A 27121-nucleotide genomic window follows, 5' to 3' on the forward strand; every position below is an offset into this window, starting at 1 on the left:
AGGCCTTCTCAGGCTTGCTTCAGAGATGGCATTATTTAAAGCCCCCTGACTCCATTCCCCCAACATCCCAAATCAAACATACGTCTACAGAGCCCATTCAGTTCCACTAATCCCCCATCTTCGATTCCACATGCTGAACAGAGCAATGCAACTAGAGAAAACCCTGTGGAAAATACTGAGCTAGATGGACCAAGACGATTTCCCAAGTTTCCAAGCATTCCCCTGGGGGGGAAAATCATATTCTCCCTCCTAGAAAAATGTGATTTCCCCAAATAATGCAGAATGCAGTTCGTGAATCGTGCGGGGCTGGCACCTACTGGCCAGCGCCAATGCCGCCGCGTTGCTTCAATTTTGAGCGACACAATGCAAAAGGGTGTTTGTATCCAGCATTAAAGGTAAAGGTAAAGAGACCCCTGACCATTAGGTCCAGTCGTGGCCGACTCTGGGGTTGCGGCGATCATCTCGCTTTATTGGCCGAGGGAGCCGGAGTACAGCTTCCGGGTCATGTGGCCAGCATGACTAAGCCGCTTCTGGCAAACCAGAGCAGCACACGGAAACGCCGTTTACCTCCCCGCCGGAGCGGTACCTATTTATCTACTTGCACTTTGACGTGCTTTCGAACTGCTAGGTTGGCAGGAGCAGGGACTGAGCAACGGGAGCTCACCCCGTCGCGGGGATTTGAACCGCCAACCTTCTGATTGGCAAGTCCTAGGCTCTGTGGTTTAACCCAAAGCGCCACCCGCGTCCCTTCCTCAAAAGCTTAGCACTCCTCAAACCATTTTGGAACGAATCGACAGGAAACACAGGCACGGCTGCCCTTTCTGTATCAACAATGCCCACCACTTTTCCTTCTCCCATACAGTGGTACCTCAGGTTAAGTACTTAATTCGTTCCGGAGGTCCGTTCTTAACCTGAAACTGTTCTTAACCTGAAGCACCACTTTAGCTAATGGGGCCTCCTGCTGCCGCTTCACGATTTCTGTTCTCATCCTGAAGCAAAGCTCTTAACCTGAAGCACTATTTCTGGGTTAGCGGAGTCTGTAACCTGAAGGGTATGTAACCCGAGGTACCACTGTACTTTAAAGTCAGCCTTCTCCAATCCGGGCTGCTCTTTGGACCCGCTGATGGGAGTTGTAGTCAAAACATCCAGAGCAACCTAGGTTGGAGAAAACTTTTCTTTTTTAAAAAGTAGATCTTTCAAAGCTCATTTATTTTTCTCGCTTGGGGACGGGTTGCCTCGATCTAGCGCCGACAGAGCACTAAAAATAAAAGTCATTTTATTTCGCTGTGCGGAAAGTCGCCGGGAAACACATGATGAAATAGGGCCTTGACGGGGAAAATGACAACTTTTCCGTGCTGCAAAATAGGGATATGGCAAAGTCACTTACACGTGTTAATGGACACACCCTGACCTGCCAGTATAACCACACACACTTGGACCTTTGACCAAACGGATACTCAAATCGCACAAGTCCATTGCACAGCTCTGGCAGGCAAGGGGAGAAAGGCAAACTTCGGAAACAGTTGATCTAGCAGCCCTGCATACCAGTCTCCTACCCCAGCCGCCTTGTTCCTGGAGGGCAAGAGCAGAGCAGCTGCTCTCTGCATGCAAAAGGTCCTGGGTTCAAATCCCAGCAGCTCCGGGTATGGCCGGAAGCCCTGCCTGAAATCCCGGTGAGCCTCTGCGGTCTTGACTATGCGGTCTTGACTATGCTACCACTCAGTGGATTTGTAACTGGCTGACTGACCGAACCCAAAGGGTGCTCATCAATGGTTCCTCTTCGTCCTGGAGAAGAGTGACTAGTGGGGTGCCACAGGGTTCTGTCTTGGGCCCAGTCTTATTCAACATCTTTATCAACGACTTGGATGATGGACTCAAGGGCATCCTGATCAAATTTGCAGATGACACCAAACTGGGAGGGGTGGCTAACACCCCAGAGGACAGGATCACACTTCAAAACGACCTTGACAGATTAGAGAACTGGGCCAAAACAAACAAGATGAATTTTAACAGGGAGAAATGTAAAGTATTGCACTAGGGCAAAAAAAATGAGAGGCACAAATACAAGATGGGGGACACCTGGCTTGAGAGCAGTACATGTGAAAAGGATCTAGGAGTCTTGGTTGACCACAAACTTGACATGAGCCAACAGTGTGACGCGGCAGCTAAAAAAGCCAATGCAATTCTGGGCTGCATCAATAGGAGTATAGCATCTAGATCAAGGGAAGTAATAGTGCCACTGTATTCTGCTCTGGTCAGACCTCACCTGGAGTACTGTGTCCAGTTCTGGGCACCACAATTCAAGAAGGACACTGACAAACTGGAACGTGTCCAGAGGGCAACCAAAATGGTCAAAGGCCTGGAAACGATGCCTTATGAGGAACGGCTAAGGGAGCTGGGCATGTTTTAGCCTGGAGAAGAGGAGGTTAAGGGGTGATATGATAGGCATGTTCAAATATATAAAAGGATGTCACATAGAGGAGGGAGAAAGGTTGTTTTCTGCTGCTCCAGAGAAGCGGACACGGAGCAATGGATCCAAACTACAAGAAAGAAGATTCCACCTAAACATTAGGAAGAACTTCCTGACAGTAAGAGCTGTTTGACAGTGGAATTTGCTGCCAAGGAGTGTGGTGGAGTCTCCTGCTTTGGAGGTCTTTAAGCAGAGGCTTGACAACCATATGTCAGGAGTGCACTGATGGTGTTTCCTGCTTGGCCGGGGGTTGGACTCGATGGCCCTTGTGGTCTCTTCCAACTCTATGATTCTATGATTCTGCCAGCCAGTGTAGACATTATGGGGTTAGATGGCTCAAGGATTTGACTTGGCACAGGGCAATGGCCTATGCTTCTAAGCTGGAGAGGAGAGAACCCAGGAGTCCTAGCTCTGGGGCTACAATCAGTACACACCTTGTTTTCCTTTTATAGAACTGAAAGGGGGGGTGTACAGATGACTTCATTAGGGGGAAACCTGGCTCTCATTCCTGGCACCCGAGTACTTTCTGTTCCAAAACGTTAAAGAAACAAGGACACAAAAACAAACGCAGCGCACACACCCCCGCTCCGCCCTCACCCTGAGTGGGACCCAGGCATCCGGGCTCTCCTCAGCTCTCCCACACCCCAAGGAAACCAGCTCCCTGCAGGCTCATCTGCAATCGCTTCTGAAGGAACCCAGGCGTCCTGACACAAAAAGTGTTGTCCCCTTCACCCTCCACAACACAGAACCCCGGAGTCCTGGCTGCGAGGCCTTCCCCAAGCACAGGCCTAATTTGCCCCTCACCCCCCAGGATCCAAGAGGGATCCTTACCTGCCCCACATCTCCAAAACAACAACAGCGGCCTATGAGAGGCCCCGTCGCTCAACTCTTTTCCAGAGGTGCCCCCCCATCCCTTGAAAAACAAGCTCAGGCATTGGCGCCCCCAGTACAAGATGCTCCACTCAGGGAGCCCAAGAACGGCAGCCATCCTAGATGCCCGCCCCCCCATACAAAAAACAGGCCCAATCCTTACCCCCAGGGATGTTCCTGGTAGGAAGGGTACAATGGCTACTGTTGCCGTGGCAACACATGCCAACTGGTGATGGAGGGGCCCAGCAGGAAGCGGGTGGGCACCTCTCTAGGGTCACTCAGGGTGCCCAAGAACGGCGGCCATGTGCCCCTCATCCTAGATTCCCCCCCATGCAAAAACCAAGCCCCAAACCTTTCCCCCAGGGGTGTTCCTGGTAGTAAGGGTACAATGGCTACCGTTGCCGTGGCAACACATGCCAACTGGTGATGGAGGGGCCTAGCAGGAAGCGGGTGGGCACCTCTCTAGGGTCACGAGAGGGGGCAAAGTGTGTGTGTTTGTGTGTTGTGTGTCCATGAGTGTGCATGCATTAATTTTTTTTTGGGGGGGGCTCCTCATTCTTTCCAACCAGATGTCACTCTTTTGTGGTCCAAACTTGGGGCCAGGTACCAGGTCTCTCTCTGCCTCGCCCAATTCATGGAAATGGGTCTGGAACCATTTTTGGGGGGCAGTAGGACCTGTTGCTTCTTACTGCCCCCCTCCCCTCGCACCCCCCTCCCCTTCCCCGCTGCCCCTCCTCCCCTCCTGTAACGGGGTCATGGGCTCAGCTGGAATTGGGGAGGGCGAGGGCGAGGAGATGAAATGGAAAGTGACAGCTCAGGAAAGGAGCTAACGAGAAAATGGAAAAAAGGGGGAGAAAGGGAGGGCGGGAGCGAAAGAGAGAGAAGAAAGGGGAGATCCTCCACCCATCGCTGGGAACTCAGGAGTCCTGGAATATAATTCCATGTCTGCCATGACCCACCGGGCCTCCCCTTCCCCCTAAGCCACTGGAGGGAACCCAGGAGTCCTGGCTCACAGCAGTCTAGGCTATAAAGTCTCCCTTTCCCCCACCTCTTCCTGGTCAAACTCATTATGACCCAGTTTCCAGAAAACCCAGGATTCTTGGCTCCCAACCATTAGGCAATAATCTCTTTCTCCCACCCCACTCTTTGCAGAAACTGCCTCTCCCCTTCTTGCTTGGCTCCTCCAATTGGGAACCCCCAATTCAAGAGAGCCCAGGGCTGTGTACACACCATATACCGTATTTTTTGCTCTACAAGACTCACTTTTTCCCTCCTAAAAAGTAAGGGGAAATGTGTGTGCGTCTTATGGAGCGAATGCAGGCTGCGCAGCTATCCCAGGAGCAAGAACAGCAAGAGGGATTGCTGCTTTCACTGCACAGCGATCCCTCTTGCTGTTCTGGCTTCTGAGATTCAGATTTTTTTTTTCTTGTTTTCCTCCTCCAAAAATTGGTGCGTCTTGTGGTCTGGTGCGTCTTATAGAGCGAAAAATACGGTATTTAAAAGCGCATTCTCCAACACCACCCCAAAGAATCTTGGGAACGGCGGTTTGCTCCCTACAATGCAAAGGGCCATTAACAAACTACAGTTCCCAGGATATTTTTGGGGGGGTTGGGGTTGGAATCTGCTTTCAATGTATGGTGCCCCATCACCCAGCATGCCCCTCTTCAGCCCCCCTCCTTGTTTCTTCGTCAAGCAGGAATGTAATCTCTGTACTCCTGGTTAAATATTAGAGACCCCACTGCTCTCCGCTCTCCTTCTCTGCCTGTGTGACCCCTGCGGCTTACACTTCATGTCCTGTTCCAGCTCGTTGGAGGGAGAAGCTTTCTGATTCCTATCGGCTGTGGGGTTGGGGGGGGGTGGCCGGACCTGATTGCCTCAGCCACCTTGCCCTTAATGAAATAATTAACTCCTCCTGACCTCCGCTGCCCCGATACAGAAAAAGACCCACATCACACACAGAGCCCCCCTTGTTCAGAGGGGATACACAGCTGCCGCAAAGCGGGTGGGGTGCTGGGGAGGCACCCGCAAAAAGTTGCAGCTGCCTCTGGGGTGGACCAATTGGTGAGGCGCCGACCCTGAGATTGCAGCCGCTTCTGGGGAAAGGCGGAGAAGAGCTTTCACTATTTCAAATGGGGAACCGTGCAGCCAGACTGCTGTCTGCCTTCAAGTCACTTCATTCGAGTCTCCACACTTATCTTTTGCCCCACAGAAAACCTGAACTGCTATTTGTTCCGATTCAGCATTAAAGAGTGGGTTTTCGCAGGGGCAAAAATATTTATTTTTAAAAAAGTGGTCAGATGCAGCGATTTAAAGACAGCACAAAAGGAAGTCTGGAGGAACCGGCGGTCTTTTCTCCGGAACGCTGTCCGAGATGTGTGTGGGCTGGTTGCTGTGAGCCACAGGGCACACTGCACGTGCTCAGAGGCACACTTACTGCTTCATTAATGTTGTATTTTAATCTTTTTTTAAAAGTTGTATTCCGATCAATTTGTTTTTATATCGGATGTTAGCTGCCCTGAGCCCGGTCTTGGCTGGGGAGGGCGGGGTATAAATAAAATTTATTATTATTATTATTATTATTATTATTCATGTTCCCAGGGCTCAATAGGGTGGCTTTGGATGCAGACAGGTAGGCTTGCGGAGGCAGCTATTTGCTGACACCGCAGGTGTGTTTATACAGCGCCATCAATGTGCATGGAGTTTGCAGAGCCTAATAGGTAAAAAAAATAAAAAAATTCCTTCTAGTAGCACCTTAAAGACCAACTAAGTTAGTTCTTGGTATGAGCTTTCGTGTGCATGCACACTTCTTCAGATACACACATACAGATACATTTTGTGTGCATGCACACGAAAGCTCATACCAAGAACTAACTTAGTTGGTCTTTAAGGTGCTACTAGAAGGAATTTTTTTTATTTTGACTATGGCAGACCAACATGGCTACCTATCTGTAACTAGGTAAAAAAAAGGCAGGTCTCTGCTGCCAGGCGCTTACAATCGCCGGCAGGGGTGGGAGCGAACAAAGCAAGAAGCTGGAAGTGATGGGCAAAGGCAGTTAAAACACAGTCAAAATTTGGTAAGAGTCCTGAATGCGGGCAGCTGAGGATATACGATTCCTTGCCCGAGGCTCTGCTACAGCTGCCTCTGGAGAGGAGCACATAAGTGTTTGGAAAAGGAGGGAAGAGAGGGCGACCGATTGAGTGTGTATGTGTGCATTTTTTTCCAGGACTCCTGGGTCCTCGGAGCTGGAGTTTTCTCCAAGCTGCTTTCAAGTCTCTTCCAAGCCACTGACTTTGGGCCTTGGTGAGGTTTGCATCTTCTGGCAATAATTAACGGGGGTGGGGGGTGGGAAGGGAGAGAAAGACCCGGGTCCTTGGCCCTCCGTTTTCCCTGGATGGGAGGAGAAGGATCAAGAATTGACAAGCCTCTGGGCTGGATGTGGGGAGAGAGAAGAGGAGAGGGAGGACTCCCTGTTTTCAGTCCAAAGCGGAATATTTGCAGCTCTTCGCACCTGAAAGGCAGGAACCAAAGTCCCAAAGGAGCCCCCAAGTTAACTGCAAGCTGTCTTAAAATCACTGTAACAAGAATCTTGGCCTTTCCCCCAGCATAAACCCAGTATTAATGCCATTCTCCTTGAGAACTCGTCTGCCTTATTCCCTGTCCTGTCATGGTTAGTGAATGCACCAGGTCTATGAGCGACGAGTCTTGCGTTCAAATCCTCTCTCTCAGCCTCACAAGTTTGTTGTAAGGAGAAAATGAGGAAAGGCAGGGTGCATGAAGGAAGAAGCAATAAATAACCCCTGGAAGCCGGCAGGACCCTCGAGACACAGGCAAATCCCAATGGCTGTCACAGAGAACCCTAAAATTCTTGGCGTCAACTTCCTGCCTCCCCCAGCCTGACTTGATTCTCTAGGCTGCACACTGCGCTTCCTCTTCCGATTATTATTTATGGATCGCTTCCTATGAAGCGTCTCAAAGCGATTTCACAATACAATACAAAGACTCGTGTGTGCGTGTATATAAAATATATATATACAGTGGTGTCTTGGGTTAAGTACTTAATTCGTTCCGGAGGTCCGTTCTTAACCTGAAAATGTTCTTAACCTGAAGCACCACTTTAGCTAATGGGGCCTCCTGCTGCCGCCGCGCCGCCGGAGCACGATTTCTGTTCTCATCCTGAAGCAAAGTTCTTAACCCGAGGTACTATTTCTGGGTTAGCGGAGTCTGTAACCTGAAGCATATGTAACCTGAAGCGTATGTAACCCGAGGTACCACTGTACAGCTACAGCGATGGCACCTATAAAAAACAATTGCACAGATTTCAAAAGCTACAGATTCATTTTTTGTAAAGAAACCCCCAATCGCATAGATTTAAAAAACAATTCCAAATAAATTCAGAAGCACTGACTGGGGGAAAAATATACACGGTATATAATCTGCACTTAGAGGACTCGTTATGAAGTCGGAAACACGACACTTCAGCAGTTTCGTTGCCAACTTTTCTTGCGCAGGCGGGGAAGGCCAGTGAATAAAGAGGGGGGTGGCGGATAGGAAGATAGCATCACCCCCTTTCTTGCTTTGTTCTTTTGCATATTTTCATATCCTCTGTGTCTCTCTCACACACACGCACCAACGTTCACACCTGCGCTAAATCCCTGGGATTTCCCTAGCCCGAACTTGCCTTCCCCACCTCCGCTCCCGACTCCTCGGGCTACATTCCCAACATTTCTGCTGTGCAGTTCCCTTATTCCACAGAGCCTTTGGATGGGAAAGGCAGATGGGCTTAGCTGGTGCGTCCTGCACTTGCGCACAGCAGCCCAAAGTTTCCCCCCCCTCCCCTCAACCCACGCCTCCGCCATCGCTGCCACCCTCCCCTCTTACACCCCGGTTGCGCTTTCTTCTCCAAAGCATGCAAATCACACCCAGCTAGGCAGCTTCCCAAGGCCTCCTCAGCCTTCCCCCTTCGGCGCTCTGGGAAAAGGGAAAAAAAGAAAAGGAAAAAATCGCTGGACCACCCAACCCAAAACAAGGGTGCGTCTGGAAGCCGCACAGGACTTGTCCTTGCATATTCCCCACAGATCCACACGCTCTGCCCCATCTCGGAAGCGCAAACTCTTTGGCAAGCATTATTTAACATCTGTAAAACTCCGGCAGGGTGAGGTGCATTATTTAACGAAGGCGGGCGTGGCCTGGATCCGGCCCCAAGGTGTAGGTAGGGATGGCGAGGAGACTGGCACCTGCTCAAATGTTTCAATGTTGCATTTTAATCTTGCTTTTAAGTTAGAATCATAGAATCCTAGAGTTGGAAGAGACCACAAGGGCCATCGAGTCCAACCCCCTGCCAAGCAGGAAACACCATCAGAGCACTCCTGACATATGGTTGTCAAGCCTCTGCTTACAGACCTCCAAAGAAGGAGACTCCACCACACTCCTTGGCAGCAAATTCCACTGTCAAACAGCTCTTACTGTCAGGAAGTTCTTCCTAATGTTTAGGTGGAATCTTCTTTCTTGTAGTTTGGATCCATTGCTCCGTGTCCGCTTCTCTGGAGCAGCAGAAAACAACCTTTCTCCCTCCTCTATGTGACATCCTTTTATATATTTGAACATGGCTATCATATCACCCCTTAACCTCCTCTTCTCCAGGCTAAACATGCCCAGCTCCCTTAGGCGTTCCTCATAAGGCATCGTTTCCAGGCCTTGGACCATTTTGGTTGCCCTCCTCTGGACACGTTCCAGTTGGTCAGTTGTATGCATTCAAGTTGTATTCATTCAACTTGTTTTTATTATTGCTTGTTAGCCGCCCTGAGCCCGGCCTTGGCTGGGGAGGGCGGGGTATAAATAAAATTTATTATTACTATTATCATCAAAGGCAGCAGGCTGGCCAGAATTCTTGCGGGCACAACGTCCACCGGGGCATCAGGAATCAGCCTGGCACCAAGTCTGACCGCTGGCGATCTGACGGCTCAGTATTGTCGACACTGGCTGGCAACTGCTCTTCTCCAGATGAGGCTACGGGTGTCCTGACTCAGAGCCTAGGCATGGCACTGGACCGGGTGAGGGGTACTAAAACTGAGCCTCGCATTTATTTTCTAAAAATAAAACAAAGAGAAAGGTACAGTTGTGGGGAGGTCTGTCCACCAAGGCAAATGGAGCAGCCTGCTGGGACTGGTGGAAGATGGAAGCCAACAACATGTGGAGATATACAGGTCTCCCACCTTTCCTAAAGGACCAGTATCACCAGTATTATTGATCCAGCACATGCGACAGAGGCTCAGGCGGTCTCTGAGCCTCGAAGAACCTTCTAGAAGCTTCAGCCAATATGCCAGACTGGATACTGTTCCCCGTGCTCCAATTACTGCCAAATCTGGACTACTGCAGTGCATGGGGCTTCCCTTGAATGTGGTATGGTTGTTCTTTTAATTCTTGTGAGCCCTGCCCAATGAGCAGGGGGTTCTGGGCAGGGAAGTTACAGGGAACCAGGCAGAGGGCCTTCTCAGTAGTGGCTCCTGCCCTGTGAAACATGCCCTCCCATCAGATGTCAAGGAGCTGAATGGCTATACAGTGATACCTCAGGTTGAAGTTGCTTCAGGTTGAGCGCTTTTGGGTTGCGCTCCATGGTGACCCAGAAGTAACGCGTTTCACCGCTCGTGCATGTGCAGAAGCGACGAATCGCGACCCGTGCACATGCGCAGGTAGCGTTTACTTCAGGATGCGAACGGGGCTCCGGAACAGATCCCGTTTGTATCCAGAGGTACCACTGTATAACATTCAGAAGACATCTGAAGGCAGGGGTATAGACATCTATACAGGGGTATAGGGAGGTTTTTTTAACGTTTGACGTGTTACTGTGTTTTTATATTGTGTTGAAAGCTGCCCACAGTGGCTGGGGTGGGTTTTTTTATATATTATTATTATTATTATTATTATTATTATTATTATTATTACAGTGGTATCTCGGTTTAAGAACAGTCCTGTTTACAAACGATTCGGTTTACAAACTCTGCAAAACCGGAGATAGTGTCCTGGTTTGCGAACTTTACCTCGGTCTAAGAACTTAACCGAGGTACCACTTTATTATTATTATTATTGCCTTCTCACATAAATGCCGATCCTGTGCAAACCTTCAAAGTATTTGCTCTGCGTGCCTCTGTCCAGTGAAGCAACGCGGGTAGCAACTAAGGAAGGGCCTTTTTAGTGGTGGCTCCCGAATGATGGAATAGGCTCCCCAAATTGGCTCGCCTGGCCTTTGTAGCAAGCGGGTGAAAGACCTTTCCATCCTCCCAATAATTTGCGGTCTCAAAATCGGAGTGTTTGAACACCTGCCGTGGGTTTTTATCTCTTGCTGTGTGGGGTTGAAGATTTCATTCTGCAATTCTGTTCCATTTTGTGTTTTAACGCAGCAACTTTCTCTTTTAATTCCCGTGAGCCCTGCCCAGTGCTCAAGGGACGCAGGGCAGCCTATACCAAGGCAGTAAATAAATAAAAGCCAGAAAGCACTGAGGTGTCTTGGCCTGGGCCCCAATTAAAGGAAAGCCAAAGGAGCCTTCGGACAAGCAGCTGGGAGAGGTGCCAGGCAGCGGAAAAGGAGCAGCGAGAAGCAATCAAGATGGCTTGAGGGAAATCTCTGCTGAACAAAAATGGGCCCAGATTCAGGTTTCGAAGATTTCCCCTTGCAAAAATAAAAATAAAAATTTCTGGCAATTTTGAGCCCTGGGGACCAAAGCTAAGATGGAGGTGGCTGAAGGCTGCTTGGGTGGCAAGCCCAGCCCGCACTATTCCTCACTTTCTGTGTGCTTTTAAGCCCTTAAGAGGTTAAAAGCGATGATGAAGGCCTTTGCGGAGGCAAGACAGGGGGTGGGAAGGCAGACAAGCCGGGTCTTGTGAGCAGCGGTAGCAGCAAGCACATCTCAGGGGCCGAGATGCGATGATAACACTTTGCAAAACGTACAGATAGTGTCAGGCTGGGAGGGGGAAAAAAAATAAGGCAGTTAGTTCTCCTGGCAACTGGGCGGGGGAGTCGGGAGAGAAGGAAAATGGGGTAACATTGCCCAGAGGCAGAAATGACACTTTGCAAAGCAGAAAAGCTCAAAAACACTTGAAAACTTCAGACCAGCTCCCAAAATGTAGCTGAGCGCAGAATAATGGAAGGGTTCTCCTTAATAAATAAATAAATAAAAAAATAAAAAGTAGCTAACTCTCTGGGGCATCAAAGTTTTCCTTTGAGAAATAAATAAGGGATGGATGGCCAGTAACTAAAACCAGCAAATCACAGAATCGCGCAGTCACAGAGTCCAACCCCCCTACAATGGCAGGAATCGCAGTGAAATCACCCACGACGTTTCTCCCTTGGGAATCAGAACGTGGCACGGAGCTTGGCAACGTATGCCACCACGAAATGCCCAGCAGACAGGCAGGCGAGTAAAACACTCCACTAAGACATCTAGATTCCGAACCGAAAGCTGAATTTAGCATTTAACGAAACGTTAAGTTGGCTACATTCCCCCCGTTGCATATATTTGCAAGTCCTCAAGGCCATCCCTGCGAGCGAAAATGTCTAGAAACTCGTTTAAAAGGGGGGGGAGTGAGCGGAGAGGAAGAGTCTCTGGGTGCGAAATAATTGCTAATTCTGCGCCCGTTACCAGACCCGACAAGTGTACGCGACACAGAAAGAGAAGGCTGGGATGTCTGTGTGTGCAGGCATCTCCGGACGCTGTGCAAAGAAAGTCAAGGCCAGCCCAACACATTTTGCTGCCTGAGGCAAAGGACAAACGATGGCACAAACAAAATGTTCCCATTCCAGATAACGTGGCAAATCCTGCTTTGGGACTTGCAACTGCCATGCCCCGAAGGGTGTCAGCAGGGTAGCTATAAATGTGGAGGACCAGGGGTGTGATACACAGCTCTCTTCTCCAAGGAGAGGGTCGGGGAGCTCAGGAGGAAGAGTTATGGGGCACCACTGCCTCCCAGAATGTGGCCGCCTGAGGCAGCCACCTGTCTAATGGCAGGGCCGGCCCCGAACACAGAAACGTGTTTAGAGGTGGGCAGCTGGCAGCCTCTCTCTAGGAGTGGCAAGTTGGCAATTCACAAAGGCCGGAGGACGGTCGGCGGCCACGTTCACATTCCAGCCTATTTGCAATAAACGCAGACTTGAGGGGGTCTGTCGCAGGCCACGCCTGTGCCACAGACTCAAAGCATTTTGACAGCCCTTTAAGCAGCCATTTATTTTTCTTATTAAATTTGTACGGCACCCTTCATCGCAGGGCAGTACGCGACATAAAAGTACAAAACGAAAACACAAAATAGGTAATAAAACAAAACGAAGCCAACCAACACAAACAACTATTATCAGCGGCGCAACCATTGTCAAGTTTCGAACGGGGCCGATTTCAGCTTTTCACAAATTTCCACACATTCCGAGACTACAAGTCACAAATCAGTGGGGAAATTGCCTTATTATACCATGAGCTATTGATTCATCGTCTCCCCGATTGCTTCTATTTCACAAAATGGTAGTCAACACAAATCACAGCCCCAATCCTACGCACTTAACTTAGAAAGCGAGCGTATCACAGAGCACATAAAAGGTAAGCTGTGCTTAGTCCTAGGTTGCGCCTTGCTCGCGTTTATTATTACACATTATTATTTCATCACCGGATGAAATCAACGTCGTAGAATATGCTCGCCTGCAGAATCCCGAGCGTGCGCCATTTGCGCCAGCTTTTTGCACATACACCATCTAGGTCATCTTCCACAGCGACACTGTGCAATAATGTCTGACCAAACATGTCTCTTCTATTGATTTCTGGGGGTGAAATATAGTTCTACGAGGACTCGCAGGGACCATTCTTAGTGGCTTCCGCTCTTCGCAATCCTTTTTCTTCTCACGGGCTCGACTTTGGTATTCGTCTCCATAGATGGGAAGTAGCAGAACCTAGTTCCCACCTGTGAGCTTCCCCCAAAGGATTCTGGGAGCTGTAGTTTTGTTAGGGTGCCAGGGGTCGCTCGGAGACCCCCGTATTCCCCTCCCAGAACTACAATTCCCAGAGTTGCCCGTGAAGAGGGACTGGATTGTTAAACCATTTTGGGAATTGTAGCTCGGGGGAGTGTCTCAGCACCCTAAACGAACAACTCTCAGCACCCTAAACTACAGCACCCAGAATTTTTTGGGAGGGCTGCTGCGAATGTCTCTAGTGGTTCCATAGCACTTTAAATGCATGGTGCCAAAGACAAGGTAAAAAGATTCTGGGAGTTAATCTATAATGAACTTAAAAAGATATTTAAGTATACTTTTCCTAAAAGACCAGAGGCATTTTTGCTAGGTCTGGTGGGAAAAGAAATTAAAATAAAAGATCAGAACTTGTTCATGTATGGCACAGCCGCCGCAAGAAGTTTACTGGCCCAAAGATGGAAAACACAAGATTTACCAACCATCCAGGAGTGGCAGGTGAAGATGATAGATTTTGCGGAACTTGCCAAATTGACAGGAAGGATCCGGGAGCAGGAGGACCAAAGATACAACAACAATTGGAATAAATTTATTGAATATATAAAGGAGAACAAAAATATTAAGACACTAACAGGACTGGAATAACACCTCCAATGTAAAACAGTAGAGTTATGACAATAGTAAACGCAAAAAATATGTGATGTATATACCAGCGGTCGGGAGGGAGCGAAGTCAGGACTCGGCAGAGTCAAAGGAATTATAATGCGACAATAAGGATTGTTGGAAAAAGAATAACATGTTGAAAACAATAAAAATTTATTTGCAAAAAATAAATAAATGCATGGTGCCAAAGAAGCCTCTGACAGACAGCTTCAAGTCCGTGTTTATTGCACAAAAGAGGCAGGAAAGTTTTTAAACCTGCTGTTACCCTGCTACTTAGGTTTACAGCTGGAATTGCTCCGATTTGTATTTTAAAATTGTGTTCTTAGTGATTTCTGCGGCGTCTCTTATTGCTGTATCGACTTATTAATTTCCTGGGAGCACCGGGCATCTGGAAGGGAGATGCTTACTCGATATATAACAAAATACGGCAGCCATTCCTCCTCAGACTCTCTCTCTGGGCTGCGCACAAACCCCCTTCCTTCTTCCTCCTGAGATCTCCTGAACTATTCAAACTCTGCCAAATTCCAGGGTGGAGGAATGCGGGTTCAGCCCTGGAACAAAAACCGAGGGCTACTGTAGATGTACTCTTCTCTCGTCCCTCCTCCTCCTCCTCCTTTACTTTTTTTTTGGCTAACCTAGAAAAGGTAATTTCTCTTCACCTGCCAACCACCCGCCCCCTCCGCAAACACATTTGCTGAAATGGGGCTGCCATCGGAGGTACCTGAGAGCGCAGATCCCTATCGATTCCGCAGGAAAATTATTGGTCACCGCCTGCCCGTTTAAGATAGGTTGGGGAGGGCGCAGAGCGAGCGAGATGCCTTTTAGAGTGGAAATAAATGGACCGTTTCAAATCTGTAATCCGAATTCAGAGCTCGGTTTAAGAGAGCGGGTTGGTGAATTCCAATGTGTGCAGTCCTGTCCCGACTCTCTCTCTTTCACACCCCCCCAATTCTGCTTTGCCATCATACCATCATAAACTAGCCCACACGGGTCATTGGGGAGGCGGGTTCAAATCAGGCCACCTGTCTGGTCCTGGAACAGAAATCAAAATAAATAATAATAATAATAATAATAATAATAATAATAATTTATTATTTATACCCCGCCCATCTGGCTGGGCCTCCCCAGCCACTCTGGGCGGCTTCCATAAAAACCAAAAATACAGTAAAATAAATACAGTAAATAAATACAGTAAATAAATTGCGCTCCCTTTCTTGCACCGTAGAAGCTTAAGAATTAATATGATTTGCCATCTTGAGGGCCAGGTAGAATCTTGCACCTCCCCCACCCCCAATTTTTGGTTGTATTCAACGAAGTCCTACTCTGAGTAAGCCCACCGAAATGAATGAGCCTGCAACAGTCAAGTCTATTAACTTCAGTGGGTCTGTTTTGCACAGGGCCAATGCTGGATACAAGGGACGCGGGTGGCGCTGTGGGTTAAACCACAGAGCCTAGGACTTGCCGATCTGATGGTCGGCGGTTCGAATCCCCGTGACGGGGTGAGCTCCTGTTGCTCGGTCCCTGCTCCTGCCAACCTAGCAGTTTGAAGCACGTCAAAGTGCAAGTAGATAAATAGGTACCACTCCGGCGGGAAGGTAAACGGCGTTTCCGTGCGCTGGTTTGGTTCACCAGAAGTGGCTTAGTCATGCTGGTCACATGACCCGGAAGCTGGACGCCAGCTCCCTCGGCCAGTAAAGCGAGATGAGTGCCGCAACCCCAGAGTCGGCCACGACTGGACCTAATGGTCAGGGGTCCCTTTACCCTTTACCTTTAATCCTGGATACAAACGCCCTTTTGCATTATGTCGCTCTTTCCTTGCATGCACCTTAATTGCTGTCTTGACCACCATTTGGTGGAAAGGCAGAATACACATTTGATGAATAAAACAAAATAGCACTAATTATTATTATTATTAATTACTTGTAACCCCGCCCATGTGGCCAGGCCTCCCCAGCCGCTCTGGGTGGCTTCCAACAGGATATTAACAACACAATAAAACATCAATCATTAAAAACTTCCCTAAACAGGGCTGCCTTCAGATGTCTTCTAAAAGTCTGATAGTTGCTTATTTCCTTGACATCTGGTGGGAGGGTGTTCCACAGGGCGGGTGCCACCACCAAGAAGGCCCTCTGCCTGGTTCCCTGTAACTTTGCTTCTCGCAGTGAGGGAACCGCCAGAAGGCCATCAAAGCTGGAAATCAGTGTCCGGGCAGAACGATGGGGGTGGAGATGCTCCTTCAGGTTTATTGGCCAAGGCAATTTAGGGCTTTAAAGGTCAGCACCAACACTTTGAATTGTGCTTGGAAACATACTGGGAACCAGTGTAGGTCTTTCAAGACCGGTGTTATATGGTCTCGGCCGCCGCTCCCAGCCACCAGTCTGGCTGCCACATTCTGGATTAGTTGTAGTTTCCAGGCCACCTTCAAAGGTAGCCCCACGTAGAGTGCATTGCAGTAGTCCAAGCGGGAGATAACCAGAGCGTGCGCCACTCTGGTGAGGCAGTCCGCAGGCAGGGAGGGTCTCATCCTGCGTACCAGATGGAGCTGGTAGACAGCCGCCCTGGACACAGAATTGACCTGCGCCTCCATGGACAGCGGTGAGTCCAAAATGACTCCCAGGCTGCGCACCTGGTCCATTCAGGACCAGGACTTAGCACCGAGGCCCCTTACTCTATGAGGAGGGCAACTCCACCCAAAGTATTTCATTGCATGCAATGTAAGACCTACAAGACTGTCTTGCCCTGTATGTGCCCACTTTGATTGGCAGAACTGGCACTGCTACAGGTCCCAAATAAGACCCTTTCCGTGTTCGCAAGAACTTGGTCTTCATGTGCGGCAGCAGAAATTACACTTTGGAACTCCCTGCCCATTGATAGCAGGCAGGTGCCTTTGCTGTACTCTGTTTGGCACCTGCTAAAAAACATGGAGGCAGTGAGAGATTTTACTTTCTTGGGCTCCATGGTCACTGCAGATGGTGACAGCAGCCAAGAAATTAAAAGACGCCTGCTTCTTGGGAGAAAAGCAATGACAAACCTAGACAGCATCTTAAAAAGCAAAGACATCACCTTGCCGACAAAGGTCCGTATGGTTAAAGCCATGGTTTTCCCAGTAGTGATGTATGGAAGTGAGCGCTGGAACATCAAGAAGGCTGATCGCCGAAGAATGGATGCTTTTGAATTATGGTGTTGGAGGAGACTCTGGAGAGTCCCATGGACTGCAAGAAGATCCAACCTCTCCATTCGGAAGGAAATCAGCCCTGAGTGCTCACTGGAAGGACAGATCCTGAAGCTGAGGCTCCAAGACTTTGGCCTCCTCATGAGAAGAGAACACTCCCTGGAAAAGACCCTGATGTTGGGAAAGATGGAGGGCACAAGGAGAAGTGGACGACGGAGGACGAGATGGTGGGACAGTGTTCTCGAAGCTACCAGCATGAGTTTGACCAAACTGCGGGAGGCAGTGGAAGACAGGAGTGCCTGGCGTGCTCTGGTCCAGGGGGTCACGAAGAGTCGAACACGACTAAACGACTAAACAACAACAAAAACATTTTTATTTAGACAAGCCCTACCCAGATGTTTAGAGAGTTGGTTTCGAGTCTCAATCTGCTTTCAGTTGAATCTATTGTTGTACATTTTATTGTTTCATCTTTTTTGTAAACAGCTTTGCTCTTTTTTTTACGATCAAGCGGTATATAGATTTAATTAAATAAATCTGAAACTTAATCCAAATTAAAGCCAAAAAGCACTGCTGGCTGGAGGATCATTTGTTCCAGGGTTGGGTGTACAGCACGTGCAGGATGAGGCCTACTATTCCTCCTTAAGAAGCAAGTTTGCCTTGATCCCATCTACAGTGGTACCTCAGGTTACATACGCTTCAGGTTACACACTCCGCTAACCCAGAAATAGTGCTTCAGGTTAAGAACTTTGCTTCAGGATGAGAACAGAAATCATGCTCCGGCGGCGCAGCAGCAGCAGGAGGCCCCATTAGCTAAAGTGGTGCTTCAGGTTATGAACAGTTTCAGGTTAAGAACAGACCTCCGGAACGAATTAAGTACTTAACCCGAGGTACCACTGTAGAGGCTTTTCAGAGACTCAAGGGTTTATCCACATTTAGCTTTTGCCCCGCCTTTTTCAGGCTTTAACGTCCTTTTTTCTCGCCCCAGAGAAAACCCCACTCTCGAAAGCTCAATCGGAGCAAACATCAATTCAGATTTTGTGTGGATTCCCGTTTGCTCCAATTGAGCTCTAAAGAGTGGGTTTTTGCAGGGAAAGCTCTAAGAGCAAAAGAGAAAATTAAGAAAAAGGATGCTCAGACGTGGAGCTTTGAATCGCGGACCATTTCTGGAACAGTGGAGAAAAAGTATGTGAGAATAAGCCATCAGGTAGCAGTTCTGGTTGCTCAAGAGCACATTTTACAAGCCATGCCCATTCTTTGGGGCAGACCCGATCATGGCTGTCCATGCGCTAGTAGCCTCCAGGCTCGACTACTCCAACACTTTGCACATGCCTTGGGGAAGACTTAGGGGCTCATCCAGAGGCGAGACTGTTTGCCTGGAACTGCTGAGATTAAACATGCAAATTGCTCCCCTCTCCACGTTCTTTCGCCTTTTATACCCTCATTATTGCACCAAATGCTATTACTCGTTTAGGCGAAATGTGCTAGCTAGGCTGGTCAAGCCATTTATCCTGCCCTAATACATTCCCTTGTTTCCCATAAATGATGCAGATCGATTGTCAACTGTCTAGCCTAAATTCCTATTATTTTGGCCACAAGCCCAGTACAAACTGTTGACTTCTGCCTTTCAAACCTCGGCTGCCTAGACCACTCGCTTTTTGCTGTGCTGCATGACTTGGCTTAGAATAAATGCCTACAATTTTCTGAATTTTACTGTATTGAGTGATGGGCTCATCCCCGGTTCCGCTTGTCCGGTGCCTAGGAAGCACGGGTCCGAGAAGTTTTCACCTTGCACCAATCCTTTCCCAGGGAAAACCCACCACTTAGCTTTAAACTGGAACAAACTGCAATCCATGGGAAACCAGACTGCCGTTTGCTCCAAATGAGCACCAAAGAGTGGTTTTCCCCAGGGGGGGAAAAGCAGAGCAGGAGGAAGAGTTAGGCCTTAACTAACTTAAACCACAGAGCCTAGGACTTGCCGATCAGAAGGTCGGCAGTTCGAATCCCCACAACGGGGTGAGCTCCCATTGCTCGGTCCCTGCTCCTGCCAACCTAGCAGTTCAAAAGCACGTCAAAGTGCAAGTAGATAAATAGGTACCATTCTGGTGGGAAGGTAAACGGCATTTCCGTGCGCTGCTCTGGTTTGCCAGAAGTGGCTTGGTCATGCTGGCCACATGACCCGGAAGCTGGACGCCGGCTCCCTCGGCCAGTAAAGCGAGATGAGCATCGCAACCCCAGAGTCGGCCACGACTGGACCTAATGGTCAGGGATCCCTTTACCTATACTTTAGGCCTAACTCACGTCAAGAATCCCGAACCAAAGTGTTTCAAACAGCAATCTGACTTAAAACAGCCCTACGGAAAGAAGCATTTACAGTGGTACCTCAGGTTACATACACTTCAGGTTACATATGCTTCAGCTTACAGACTCCGCTAATCCAGAAATTGTACCTCGGGTTAAGAACTTTGCTTCAGGATGAGAACAGAAATCGTGCTCTGGCGGCGCGGCAGCAGCAGGAGGCCCCATTAGCTAAAGTGGTGCTTCAGGTTAAGAACAGTTTCAGGTTAAGAACGGACCTCCGGAACAAATTAAGTACTTAACCCGAGGTACCACTGTACAGACTTTATTTTTAGTTCCCATATACAGTATATATGGGGTATATGAGGTGGGGTACAAATATTATTATTATTATTATTATTATTATTATTATTAGCACTGAAACTTGTTTCCACACAACTGATAAATTAAAAAACCTAACAAACGCTGGTCCTATTTGATCTGTACTCAGTGCAAGATGCTGGTTGTTGCTTTTAAGGTCCTAAATCGATCAAGACTTTGGTCCCTAAGGGTCTTCCTCCGAGGGGGGTCTGTTCCCCACTCTTCAATGACCCCTCGCTTTGCATTTCTGGGATTGATATCTGGGGGAGGTCAAAAGTCGGCCTCCCAAGACCAGACGAAGGTTCAGCTAGTTAAAGAACTAAACGGAGATTTCTTTTGTTTGCTTTTTAACCGCTGATAAGCTGGGTTTTCCTTGCCAAATGCGACCTGTTCTGTCTGCTGATTTTGCTGTTGCCTTATTTTGATATTTATTGCTACGCTGCTTGCCTTTAAGAGTTCCCTGCTGGAAGGAAAAAAACGACACCGAGAGAGACATTTTAAAAATAAAAGAATGACAGGAGGCTGAGGCTTGTTAGATGCACCCTAGAAAACGCACTACTTTGATCCATTTCATGTTTCATTAAAAAGAAAACCAGTAATTTGAGGATTTATTTCCGCACTTAAAATATTTTTGGAAGCACGTCCTGGTCTCCAAAACCTCTGAGGCTGTGTGTGTGTGTGTGTGTGTGTGTGTGTGTGTGTGTGTGATGCCTATCAGAATACTGTAACATTTCAGAAGTCTATTTCATGGGTAGGCAAACTAAGGCCCGGGGGCCGCATCTGGCCCAATCGCCTTCTCAATCCAGCCCGCGGATGGTCCGGGAATCAGTGTGTTTTTACATGAGTTTTTATTTAAAATGCATCTCTGGGTTATTTGTGGGGCATAGGAATTCGTTCTCTCCCCCCAAAAAATATATATAGCCCGGCCCCCCACAAGGTCTGAGGGACAGTGGACCGGCCCCCTGCTGAAAAAGTTTGCTGACCCCTGCTTTATTTAAACTACTTTTGCTTTTCTGTTTTTTAAAGGACTGTTAAGTTTAAATAATGGCACCACCACCTAGCAAAACCTCTCAAGGCCCTTGATTTGGGTGCCATGCGCCCTAGAAACCGTAAGAAAAAGGTTAGCGCCCCCAAAAAATAAACTTGGGACCAAGAGGTTTCCAACTCTGGAAGAAGAAAAAAATAATAACATGCAAAACCACAAACAAATAAATACAAAAGGGGATATATTTCCCCTAAAGGGAAACCCAGCATATAAGGTACAGAATAGAATTGCTGAGAATCACATTTTGTAAGCCCCCCTCCTCGCCGAAGAGTTTAAAAACTCCTTTCAAACAGTCTGGGGCATAACATTATTTTTATTTTAGCATCAAACTGCTCCAAATTGTTCGTGACCTAATTAAGGAGAGCAGCACCAGCTACCCTCGTCTGCTCCTCAGCAAAATAACCTCAGGAACGCTTGCTGCGTAGCCTCCGGCCTAACTCCCGAGGGCTGGCCAGCGCCACAGCCCTGCGTTTCGGTGCCCTAGGGAGAAAATCCAAATAGAAACCCCAAACTCTTTTAAAAAAATGAAGCTGCAGCGGCTGTGAAATCCACCAGCCTCTGCCAACCCGGCGCCCTCCAGCTGCTTTGAACTACAACTCCCGTCGACGGGAGTTGTAGTGCAAAGCAGCTGCAAGGCGCCGGCTTGGCAAAGGCTGAGCTAAATGTCTATTTTAACACTATTCCCTAAACATGTCACCTCTCCCCAATGGTAGAGCCGATTCTAGAAAGCAGGAGGTGATTGTTTGTGTACACACACACACACACACACACACACACTCCAGAATTCAAAGATACATAACCAAAACTGATATGTAAAATTATGACCATGTAGACATTAGAATAGAATAGAATAGAATTTATTATTTATACCCCACCCATCTGGCTGGGTTTCCCCAGCCACTCTGAGCGGCTTCCAGCAGAGTACTAAAATACAGTGATCAGTTAAACATTAAAAGCTTCCCTAAAGAGGACTGCCTTCTGATGTCATCTAAGTCTGGTAGTTGTTCTTCTCTTTGACATCTGACGGGAGGGCGTTCCACAGGGCAGGAGCCACCACCGAGAAGGCCCTCTGCCTGGTTCCCTGTAACTTGGCTTCTCGCAGGGAGGGAATCGCCAGAAGGCCCTCGGAGCTGGATCTCAGTGTCCGGGCTGAACGATGGGGGTGGAGACGCTCCTTCATGTATACTGGGCCTTTGAGGCCATTTAGGGCTTTCCAGGTCAGCACCAACACTTTGAATTGAGCTCGGGAACGTACTGGGAGCCAATGTAGGTCTTTCAGGACCGGTGTTATGTCTCGGCGGCCGTCACCGGTCTAGCTGCCGCATTCTGGATTAGTTGTAGTTTCCAGGTCACCTTCAAAGGTAGCCCCACATAGAGCGCATGGCAGTAGTCCAAGCGGGAGATAACTAGAGCATGCACCACTCTGGTGAGACAGTCCGCAGGCAGGGAGGGTCTCATCCTGCGTACCAGATGGAGCTGGTAGACAGCTGCCCTGGACACAGAACTGACCTGCGCCTAAATGGACAGCGGTGAGTCCAAAATGACTCCCAGGCTGCGCACCTGGTCCTTCAGAGGCACAGTTGCCCCATTCAGGACCAGGGAGTCCTCCACACCTGCCCGCCCCCTGTCCCCCCAAAACAGTACTTCTGTCTTGTCAGGATTCAACCTCAATCTGTTAGCCGCCATCCATCCTCCATTCATTATGTCTCCGCCAAGCCGCCACAGCCAAACCAGGATGGTTGGCGACTCTGCGGCCATGTTTCGCGAGTCACACCTTGCTTGCATTTCATCCCGTCTCGCCATTCAAGGCTGAAAACGGACAAGGACAAGGAAGGCCAAATCATGGGCTTCCCAGATTTCAGGGCCCAAACCTGAGACCTGGAGGCAGCTGCTTGTGATGTCATGGGACGGGCCCCAGTGATGTCACAGGGCAGACCCTAGCGATGTCATGAACCACAGTTGCCGAGAGCATGTCATTCAAATAAAAACGAGGCCTGAGCTGTGGAAATGGGGGTTAATTGGGAGAGGGGAGGAGGGAGAATTGGAGGGCCTCCTCTACCCTCCCAAGTTTATACTATTATTTGCAGCCAGCTCCTACTGGGCTGAAGTCTGAAAGCTGCATGCACAATCTTAATTTAAAAATAACAATAATTAAAGGCACTCTCACTCGCTGGGAGATTCGGACCCTCCTCCTGCCCCCATGAGAGGGGCACCAGCCCAGCCTGGAGACTTCAGAGGCCTTCTACTTTCTGCCCCACGCCAACAATGCCCATAAGTGATGCACTGTAGGCAAATTTCTTCCACCTCACTGCTACCTCTGTGTGTGTGTGTGTGTGTGTGTGTGTGTGTGTGGAAAGCACCGCACTGTTTCCTGTTCCCCGCTCAAAAAAAAAAGCGTCTTTCCACGCTCCCGGTTTCGCAAGGGCGCCCATAGATCTGTTGCCGGCACTCGCGCAGCCCCATATAGATTAGTGCGGCAAATTACCCGCCGCCTGAACAGTTGCCTGTTGATTTAACAAGAGGGGACTGATTTTTAAGTGCCTCGGGAACATCGATCGGCGGCCGGGCCTCTGCTCTTTTGCTAGATGCACGGAGCCCAGGTGACACGATGGCACTTCACCAACGAACGTCCCCCCCGTTCTCCCTGCTCTGGTTTCCAAGGGGCTCTTGAATCACACAAAGGGCTGGAAGGACGGGAGAGCAAGAAGTCAAAACAGGAGCCGAAGAAAAGCCAGGAGGAGACGGAGGAGGGAGGAAAATTATGCCACAAATAAAGGTCCCCTTTCCCACCATTCGACGTTCACAATAGATGATGATTTGACCAATTGGACACAATGCCGAGATGATTTGCCCAAAGAATCACGACCAGGAAAGTGGAAGGGGCAGGAGCTGGTATTACGGCTAGCTAATCGCCCTCCCATCACAGTGGGCCGCTGAAGGGCTTAATTTGAGCCCTCGCTTTCCACCAGAGTTCCTGGAAATGGACACAATTCAGTTCCTCCCCTCGGTGGGTATCGAGAATGGCCGCAGCCAGGCGTCCGAGACGGAGCCGCCCTCGCCCAGCCGAGTTTCCCTTCCGATGGATAACTCCAGCTTAATCCTCCATCAACAAGCTTTCAGATATTATTTTCAGCTTTTAAGGGAAGGCCCTTGGCGGCTGGTTGTGATTGATAACCGCCGTTATCGCCTTGGTTTTAAAAATAACAGCAACATGTACACGGCCTCGTTTTCCCCCACCCGTGCGGTGTGTGTGTTTTCGGTTGCACGTTTTGCACTAAAGAAGCACTCGAGGGGGGAAATGATGCTCCCTTCCGGGGGCGAGGGCTGCCATTATTTCCCGAGTCAAATTAGGCAGCAACATAAGACGATAAGAATCGCTGTCTCAGGTCAGAGGGAAGAGCAATGTAGTCTGGCCCTCCGGGTCGGCTAACAGTGGCCGGCCAGATGTCTCCGGAAAACTCAGGAGCGGGGAAGGCATGGTAGCAACTGCTAGGCCTTCTCCTGCCCCCCACATCTGGCGATCGGGGAGATACGCTGCCGGGGACAGAGAGAGGTTCCGGAGTTGTTCACCATTACCTATCTCCCCCTCCATTTGCCTAATCCGGCCTTCCCAATCCTGGTGCCCCCCCTCCAGATGTTCTGTTTTCTGACGGGAGCTGCAGCCCAGGCCATCTGGTGAGCGCCGGGTTGGGGAACGCTCGCCTCGTCCTGTTAAAAGCTCGTGATCCCCTCCGCCCAAACGTGGCAATAAATTTCTGAAGTTAATTGTGTGCAGCCGAGGAGGAATTTCCTTTCCTTTCCGGGCCCCCCCCTACCCTCGCAGCATGTGGCTTTGCTCCCTCGCACCCATAACAAGATTAGGAGAGGTTCCTGGATCAGGCCAGCGCCCCACCTTCCTGTTCTCACAGAGGAAAACCATATGCCCCCATCGGAAACACGCAATCAGGATTCGAACACAAGATCGACTCTTTCCTCCCAGTGGCTTCCAAAAACTGGTACCCGAAGGCATCACTGCTTCTGACCACGGATAAACATCATGGCCAGTAGCCACTGGTAGCTTTTTCTCCCAGAATCCTCTTTCAAAGTCAAGTTGGCAGCCATCGCTTCCGCCTTTGGGAGCGAGTTCCAGAGTTTCATGTGGGCTGCATGAAGAAGCCCTTCCTTTTACGCCCCCTGAATCATCCAACATTCATCCTCTTTTGTTATGACCACAAATTCTAGCGTTGCAAGAAAGGGAGACCACCCACTTCTTCTATGTCACACTTAAGTGGGGCTACCTTTGAAGGTGACTCGGAAACCGCAATTAATCCAGAATGTGGCAGCTAGACTGGTGACTGGGAGCGGCCGCCGGGACAACATAACACCTGTCTTGAAAGACCTACATTGGCTCCCAGTATGTTCCCGAGCTCAATTCAAAGTGTTGGTGCTGATCTTTAAAGCCCTAAACGGCCTCGGTCCTGGATACCTGAAGGAGCGTCTCCACCCCCATCGTTCTGCCCGGTCGCTGAGGTCCAGCTCTGAGGGCCTTCTGGCGGTTCCCTCGCTGCGAGAAGTGAAGCTACAGGGAACCAGGCAGAGGGCCTTCTCGGTAGTGGCACCTGCCCTGTGGAACGCCCTCCCAACAGATGTCAAGGCAATAAACAACTATTTTACTTTTAAAAGACAACTAAAGGCGGCCCTATTTAGGGAAGTTTTTAATGTCTGGTGCTGTATTGTTTTTAATATTCAGTTGGAAGCCGCCTAGAGTGGCTGGGGAAACCCAGCCAGATGGGTGGGGTATAAATATCATCATCATCATCATCATCAAGTTTGCCCACACCTCTAGAGTAGAGTTACCAGACGTCCCCGTTTACCGGGGACAGTCCCCAGATTTACACATCAGCCCCCATACAAAATCCACTGAAGTTGAAAAGTGTCCCCAGATTCATTGGGGGGAATCTGAGAGAAAACCCCTGATTTGGCTCTCCTTTAAAGACAAGCCCACACACTTCCGAAACAATACGCGAACCGAACGGCGGCCGTCCACCGAAATCCACACCTCTCCGGATTTTGCAATGCGGTTCTCGAAAGGCGTACACAGGGGAGGTGCCTTCCGGCCTTACTGATTTCTCCGCTCACTCGCTTTCCTCTGCTGTGGCTGCCTCCTCCTCCATCTCCACCTCCAGGAATGCCGGGATATTCCTGAGGATCTTGTGGCTGCCCCAAAGTGTGGGAACAAAAGTCCAGTGGCTTTAGGCCTGCACCCTTCATGCTTTTTCCTTCGTTGGTGGCTGGCGCGAGGCATGCACAAAACAGACTGGCTGCAAATTCCAGGGACATGTCCTCAGTGTGTTGTGTATTTTGGTTTCTTATGTTGCATTATACAGTGGTGCCCCGCAAGACGAATGCCTCGCAAGACGGAAAACTCGCTAGACGAAAGAGTTTTCCGTTTTGGGGGTGCTTCGCAAAACGAATCTCCTATGGGCTTGCTTCACAAGACGACAATGTCTTGCGAGTTCCTGCTGGTTCCCCCCCTTTTTTCTAAGCCGCTAAGCCGCTTATCAGCTGATCCGATCAGCAGATAAGCCGCTAAAAGCCACTAATAGCACTAATCCTTCAATGGGCTTGCTTCGCAAGACGAAAAAACCGCTAGACGAAGAGAATCACAGAACAGATTCTTTTCGTCTTGCGAGGCACCACTGTACTCAGACAGGGTTTTTCCCCCCACTCAAGAGTACTGGCACCATTTTTTGTCGTTGTTAAAAAGCGTGGTACTTCCTGTAACAACTTCACGGTGTTACACCGCACACACAGAGATTTATCGTTTTGATTTTTGTGGACCGTTGTCGGGCTTTCCCCCTCCTAATCCTTATCAGACAATAAATATAAGTAAGATAGAATCGATTTAGCTGTACACATAAATAGCTTTACTGACAGGGGTTGGGGACTTCATTGAACTATACAGCCGGCAGTCCTCTGCGTGGGAATATGTAACATTAGTGGCAATTACAGTTTTCATTTTAATTCTCCCGGGGATTGCTTCAACCCGGTTCACTTGGAAATAAATAAATAAATTTCAGTATTTTAGTTCAGTCTGATCGATGAGTTGGGCTGCTGATCATTGGGTACCCCGGGGAAACGGATGAAGGAATTTATTTATGGCTATAAATAAAGTTATCTTTCATACATTTCTGAATTAACTAATGGGCTTGATCAGTAAGTATACTGGGAAAATGAATGAGTGAATGAATTCATATTTAGGAATAAATAAATTCATATTTAATACCTTTTGGAACTAAACGCTTGGTTTGCTGGTCGGCGGG

General features: G+C 49.0%; 1 protein-coding gene across 3 annotated transcripts in view; it reads right to left on the reverse strand.

The window, feature by feature from the left end:
- Positions 1 to 27121, reverse strand: part of EFNB3 (ephrin B3) — a 69865-nt gene that overhangs the window by 29534 nt on the left and 13210 nt on the right. Inside the window, exon 1 of one of the 3 annotated variants that reach the window (XM_081168062.1) lies at positions 3302 to 3327. The exons of the other annotated variants lie outside the window; for them this stretch is intronic. Coding sequence (XP_081024188.1) covers positions 3302 to 3312 — 11 coding nt within the window. The 5' untranslated portion in view covers positions 3313 to 3327. Of the gene's footprint in view, positions 1 to 3301; positions 3328 to 27121 lie in introns of those variants that run through there. 3 annotated transcript variants of the gene reach the window in all.

Source organism: Podarcis bocagei (assembly GCF_964188305.1).
Source record: "Podarcis bocagei genome assembly, chromosome: 13".
In the NCBI taxonomy this organism is placed as follows: Eukaryota; Metazoa; Chordata; class Lepidosauria; order Squamata; family Lacertidae; genus Podarcis; species Podarcis bocagei.